Source organism: Salvelinus sp. IW2-2015, unplaced genomic scaffold (assembly GCF_002910315.2).
Source record: "Salvelinus sp. IW2-2015 unplaced genomic scaffold, ASM291031v2 Un_scaffold3922, whole genome shotgun sequence".
In the NCBI taxonomy this organism is placed as follows: Eukaryota; Metazoa; Chordata; class Actinopteri; order Salmoniformes; family Salmonidae; genus Salvelinus; species Salvelinus sp. IW2-2015.
The window spans coordinates 137,826-144,810 of NW_019945196.1; the positions used below are offsets into that span (position 1 = coordinate 137,826).

At 44.4% G+C, this 6,985-nt stretch overlaps 1 protein-coding gene across 1 annotated transcript in view; it reads right to left on the reverse strand.

Moving 5' to 3' along the window:
* Positions 1-3,361: 3,361 nt before the first annotated feature.
* Positions 3,362-6,985, reverse strand: part of LOC112076679 (small ribosomal subunit protein eS12) — a 10,527-nt gene continuing 6,903 nt past the window's right edge. The window contains exons 5-6 of the mRNA XM_024143388.2: positions 4,828-4,929; positions 3,362-3,455 (exon numbers count right to left, since the gene is read on the reverse strand). Coding sequence (XP_023999156.1) covers positions 3,393-3,455; positions 4,828-4,929 — 165 coding nt within the window. The 3' untranslated portion in view covers positions 3,362-3,392. The remainder of the gene's footprint in view (positions 3,456-4,827; positions 4,930-6,985) is intronic.

Below are 6,985 nucleotides of genomic sequence, written 5' to 3' on the forward strand. Positions count from 1 at the left end.
ATGGAAGACGGGCGGCAGGTTGCCTATGGAGACGGGCGGTAGGTTGCCTATGGAGCCAGCGGTATTGCCTATGGAGACGGGCGGCAGGTTGCCTATGGAGACGGGCGGTAGGTTGCCCATGGAGACGGGCGGTAGATTGCCCATGGAGACGGGCGGCAGGTTGCCTATGGAGACGGGCGGTAGGTTTCCTATGGAGCCAGGCGGTAGGTTTGCCCATGGAGACGGGCGGCAGGTTGCCTATGGAGACGGGCGGTAGGTTGCCTATGGAGCCAGGCGGTAGGTTGCCTATGGAGACCCTTTTGCCCTTCACTTCGCAGTACAATTTCTGTCCTTCACATCGTAGTGCTTGACCAATCAGATTCACGGAAGTCGTGTGTCGCCGGCCGGGACACAGAAATAGAGGACTCATCTTTTTATCGGTTCCATTATAAACATCTGTGACAGCATGGGCAACAACAATGAGCTACAACCCATAGCAACCCCACCCAGTTGACTCTTTAAAATGGCGGAAGCAATGTCCATGCTACAACGGGTTATATCCGTGATGAGTCCTCTATCGGCACAATGAACAAAACTCAAAACACACTTTCCTCCGGTAAATATTTAGCAAGCGAGGAACACATCACTCCCGACCGACACAAGCAAAACCCCAAAATGTTGTAGCATCCTAGACACTACTGATCTGACGTGCTGGGTCGCATGCAAACTAGACTATTCTCCAGCCTTATCACCTGTAGTCTACTAACAGCAGCTAGCCTACTATGCCCCTGTCTCTAGCCAGGGTAAACGAAGCAGTAACGCTGTGTATTTACAGCCTACAATGCCCTGTTCCTCTAGCCAGGTAATCTAGCATGGGTAGGATGGTCATCTGAATCAGGGTTAGTTTGGCAGCTGGGGTGAAAGAGGAGCGATTACGATAGAGGAAACCAAGTCTAGATGTAACTTTAGCCTGCAGCTTTGATATGTGCTGAGAGAAGGACAGTGTACCYTCTAGCCATACTCCCAAGTACTTGTATGAGGTGACTACCTCAAGCTCTAAACCCTCAGAGGTACTAATCACACCTGTGGGGAGAGGGGCATTCTTCTAACCAAACCACATGAACTTTGTTTTGGAGGTGTTCAGAACAAGGTTAAGGGTAGAGAACTTGGACACTAAGAAAGCTTTGTTAAAGAGGGTTTTAACACAAAATCCAGGGAGGAGCCAGCTGAGTATAACATTATCATCTGCATATAAATGGATGAGAGATTCCTACTGCCTGAGTTGGATGCAAATTGAGAAGAGCGTGGGGCCTAGGATTGAGCCTTGGGGTATTTCCTTGGAGACAGACAGTAACTGAGACATTGTTCTGACTTTATAAACTCGTTTACTCTTTGAAAGAGGTAGTTAGCAAACCAGGCCAAAACCCCCTCAAACACCAAACCTCCTTAGCCAGCCCACAAGAATGGTATGGTCTACCGATCAAAATCTTTGGCCACAAGTTACTTACCCGAGAAGACAGTGAAGGCTCCAGAGTGGCAGTTAGTTTTTACTTGAAAATATATGGCAAGACCTGAAAATGTTTGCCAAGCAATCATCAACCAATTTAACCTGACTTTAAGAATTTCTGAAACAAATCAGGGAAATCCAGGTGTGGAAAGCTCTTAGATATTTACCCAGAAAGCCTTGTAATCGCTGCCAAAGGTGATTCTACAAAGTATTGATTCAAGGGTGTGAATACTTATGTAAATTAGATATTTCTGCATTTCATTTAAAAAAAAAATACTGCTTTCACTTTGTCATTATGGGGTGTTAGGTCAGAGAACATCTACACACATCTATTTAATCCATTGTGAATTCAGGCTGTAACAGAAATGTGGAATAAATCAAGGGGGTATGAATACTTTGAAGGCATTGCACATGAATTACAAACAAGTGTTGGATTTTTCCCCCCTTTCTTCACAGACATTATACTAGAGCTCAGTGGCGGTTAAGATGAGGACGATCCCATTTTTTCACCCCATGAGCAAAGCCTTATTACTATAACAGCAGTATGAGGTTGCTAAAAACCCAGCCTATGAAAGTTTCCAACGTAGGTACACACAGGTAGAGAAATTTGAGACGACAGTGACACGTGGGTAGAAAGTGACATTCATTACCACCTTGCTGATATATAGGGCGCAATCATCAATCCAACAGTTGCAAAACAAGTTCATGAACAAATTCAGGTGTGTTTATTCCCGTTGTGTTCCGTGTAAGAAACATTTAACAGAATCGGTGGAATGAATACACCCCTGATCACATGTAAACACAGTTCACTTTCATAGCAGCCACGTTTTTTTTATTCCTTCTCGCGTCTCTCCTTCTTCCCGTCGTCTTGTGGACGTCAACACCCAACACATCAGCTGTATGTAATCAGGCAAGGAATCCTTTCCAAGCCATAACTGCTACACACAGCCTACATCGTTGTCACCATATTAGCTAAAGTAACATCATAGACAACAGAGCTAATAGAACTAACGAGTTAAACCTGCTACAACCATGCAGTAACGTTAGTGTAATCCATCGCCGTTGTAATCTATTAGGACGACAAAATGTTCCCAAANAATATCAGAGTAAAGGATTACAGCCGCTCACTGTGACAGCATCACTGTACTCTCCTGAACCAGTACACGGTATCGACCGATTCGCTCAATGGAGGTTGTGGTCCACGTGGATCCTGTCACTGATCTCCAGTAAGACACYCCGGCTGCGTTTACACAGGTAGCCCAATTCTGATCTGTTTTCGACTAAATTGGCCTTTTGACCAATCTTATCAGATCTTTTCACACCCAAACGTTTCTGATTGGTCCTAAGATCAAGTAGCGGAAAAAATATCAGAATTGGGCTGCCTGTAGAGGTAGAACCCCCCCCCCATATGGAATCCTTTCCAAGCCATAACTGCTACACACAGCCTACATCGTTGTCACCATATTAGCTAAAGTAACATCATAGACAACAGAGCTAATAGAACTAACGAGTTAAACCTGCTACAACCATGCAGTAACGTTAGTGTAATCCATCGCCGTTGTAATCTATTAGGACGACAAAATGTTCCCAAACTAGAGATTAACGGATCCTCCAATTCTGGTTTATCGACCCCAACATGCGTACAAAACTCGTTCCCGCCTGTACCTCACAAAAGGACAGTTTAAAATGTGCCAATTACGATTATAATCTCGATAACGTGTGCGTAGGCTCTAGTTGTCTTTAACAGAAGAGAGTCTGAAAGGTTTTCAGCTCAGTCACTCGAGAGCGGTTGTCGTAGTGTCAGACTGTACCTTTTAAAATACAGCTCCACATCTCTCCCAGACCGGACTTAATAATTAACTCTCCAGACAGAAACTTAATTTCAGCTTTTATTGAAAATGACACCTCATTTCTTGGCCTTGAAGTARTCCTCAATCACGTCCTTAGCTTGAGACTCCTTGCCATAGTCCTGTAGAGGGGGGACGACGACAGTGTTAGACAGCATGGGGGGGGGAGTTACACAGGATGCTAGCTACAGGACAGCTCATTGTTTAGAACAAACTGACAAGTGTCCCAAATTACACTTTATATAGTGAACTTAATACTATAAAGTAGTGCACTATACAGGGAATAGGGTCAAGTAGGTTACAGGTAGAGTCGAACACTGTGGTCAGTAGGTTACAGGTAGAGTTGAACACTGTGGTCAGTAGGTTACAGGTAGAGTTGAACACTGGTCAGTAGGTTACAGGTAGAGTTGAACACTGTGGCAGTAGGTTACAGGTAGATTGAACACTGTGGTCAGTAGGTTACAGGTAGAGTTGAACACTGGTCAGTAGGTTACAGGTAGAGTTGAACACTGTGGTCAGTAGGTTACAGGTAGAGTTGAACACTGTGGTCAGTAGGTTACAGGAGAGTTGAACACTGGTCATGTAGGTTACAGGTAGGAGTTGAACACTGGTCAGTAGGTTACAGGTTAGAGTTGAACACTGTGGTCAGGATAGATAAGGTTTTATTCAGTCTAATAAAGACAACATGTAGCCGTTAGTTGGGACCCCAGGCACCACAGTGAGGCGTCGGAGCTCGTACTCTGGCAGACACTCTGGCCAGCTGTGTAGGACAAACAGCTGCATGACACTGACAGCACAGCAGCTGCACATTGACTGGCCCACTACTGATGCTCGGGTTGACTCATAACCCGCAGTCTAGACGGTTCAATATTGTGTGACATTGCGGGTTGAATATAGAGAAACAATACCATTAAATGTATAAATGTATAATTCTTGTGCAATTTATATCTATAGGCTACATTGAGGTCTTTCCTTTCATTATTTGAGGCCATCTGGTTTAGTGCATAAGCCTAAACGTTAGGGTTTAACTGTCAGGCAGTTGCAGGGTAATTAGCAATTCCGGTGAAAAAGAAAAACAGCTGACCCGGCACCACTATGGCACAACCACCACAGCGCTCAGATCACTGTGGACATTAACCCTCCACGTGGCACCACAAAGGGCCCTTTCATAAACTGTCAAGACATCAGAGATTCTAACACACGCTATCCTATCTATGACATCACAAGGAGCATTCCAACACCTCACTAGCCTGTTTATGACATCACAAGGAGCATTCCAGCACCTCACTACCCTGTTTATGACATCACAAGGAGCATTCCAGCACTCTCACTACCCTGTTTATGACATCACAAGGAGCATTCCAGCACCTCACTACCCTGTTTATGACATCACAAGGAGCAGTCCGAGCCCTCCCATTATGCCCTCCATGACTTCACACCATTCCTGCAGCTTTCCCTCGGAGGCGTTTCCAGAACAGAGCAGTGGGTTTATACCTTGATCACAACACAGCTGCAGCCCACCACCTTGCGGGGTTTTCCCTCCCGGTCGATCTTGCACAGACCAACCCACTCGCCCAGCTTCTTGTTGTCATCAACCTGGTGGTCAGAGATGGGGAGAAGAGAGTTTCAATACATAAGCTGTGCTACCACCTAGTATCTCCATAGGGCAGTAATAACATGACTGCAGTCCCCACTGTTTACAGAGTCACCTAAAATGGCTCCCTATTCCCTACATAGCGCACYAATTTTAACCAGGGCTCGGTTTCCCAAAATAATTTAAATGCTCATTTAAAATGGTTAGAATCTTTGTAGGAGCATTGTTAAAGTTCAGAGCCGTTACCTAAAACCCTCACTATTAACATTGTGCTTGTAATTTAACACCAGCTCCAGAATAAAAGTTGCCAATGTCTTTGTAATTGATACAAACAAGCCAACATAATAAAGACGATTCAAATGAAAACCGAGATGACTGCATTAAAATATAAACAGTAGGCTATAGGCCTATCACAAATCATATTGATATACATTATGTAAAATCAATGAGTTCTATTTTGCTACCGTCTAATTGGTCACATGATGTGTAGCCTGAAGTGAGTAATGACGTGTCAAATCTGTGATTTACTGCATAATTGGGTAAGCATCAGAAACCAGCCATCTCAATATTTGCAACCGGAGGAACTATTTTAAAAATGGAACGTTGATCCGAGAGCAGCTCAGATCCCAGCAGTACCGACCCAGGCTCCAATGACCGGTCTCACCGCGTGGCATTTTGGTTAATACGTAGTACATCGTTGGCCATTGCATCATTAAAAACACTAGTAAACCTAGTGGTTTTTAATGTGCCGCAACTCTGTACCGTAATACCGTATATAGCCCCCGCGCATTGACTGTACGCTAATACCCTGTATATAGCCCCCGCGCATTGACTGTTACCCGTAATACGCCGTATATAGCCCCAGCGCATCAACTCTGTACAGGTTACCTCCCCTGTATATAGTCCACTATTGTTATTTACTGCTGCTCTTTAACTAATTGTTACTTTATTTCTTATCTCTCAGTCATACTTTTAATCTGCATTGTTGGTTAAGGGCTCGTAAGGAAGCATTTCACTGTAAGGTCTACACCTGTTGTATTCAGCGCATGTGACTAGTAAATTTGATTTGAGTTCCATCGCTAAGGCCTCTTCCCCTCCAAGAGGCTGAAAATATTTGTCATGACCCTCAAATCCTCAACAAGTTCTACATCTGCATCACCACACCAGGTTTGACTCATCACATCAGCTGCTGTTACTGTTTATTATCTATCCCGTTGCCTAGTCACTTTATCCCTACCAACAGTATACATATCTACCTCATACCCTGCTCATTGACTCAGTACGGGTTCCCTGTGTATATAACCTAGTATCATATACTCAGTACCCTGTGTATATAAACCTAGTTATCATTACTCAGTACTGGTACCCAGTGTATATAACCTAGTTATCATATTGCTCAGTACTGTTCCCTGTGTATATAACCTAGTTATCAGTACTGCAGTATGGTACCTGGTACACCTGTAATAACCTAGTATCATTACTCAGTACTGGTACCCTGTGTATATAACTAGTTATCATTACTCATTGTGGATTTTTTCCTCCTGTTATTATTTCTACTGCTCTCTGCATTGCTGGGAAGCTTTTCACTGTTAATCTACACCCGTTTACCAATAACGTATGAATACAATCAGATTGATCAGGCTCAGGATGCTCTGGTGCAGTTGTAACATATAGGGAATAGGGTAGTGATATATACGCAGGGCAGGTGGGGTTAAGGCCATGACATAGTTGTTACAAACGTCGTGACATGAAGCAGAGGAGGCAGGCTTTGTGGGCAGGGTAGTACATGGCAGCCTTGATATCTATCTATATGCGTACAGTTGATAAAACATTGGGTTTCTGTCCACAAGCCGTCTCAGTAGAGGGACACATTATCATGCGCACACAGGAAACTACGGCCAAGACTCAGTTAAAGAGTAAGCCACATAGCTGACGTGGTTACTAAAGCACCATCTCCTACTACAGCGCTTCCATCGGCGCCCATGTCTCCTCTTCCCCCCCCCCTCCGCTCCATACCTTGATGAGGGTTAATCTGATGCTCGGCGCAGAGGGCCTCCG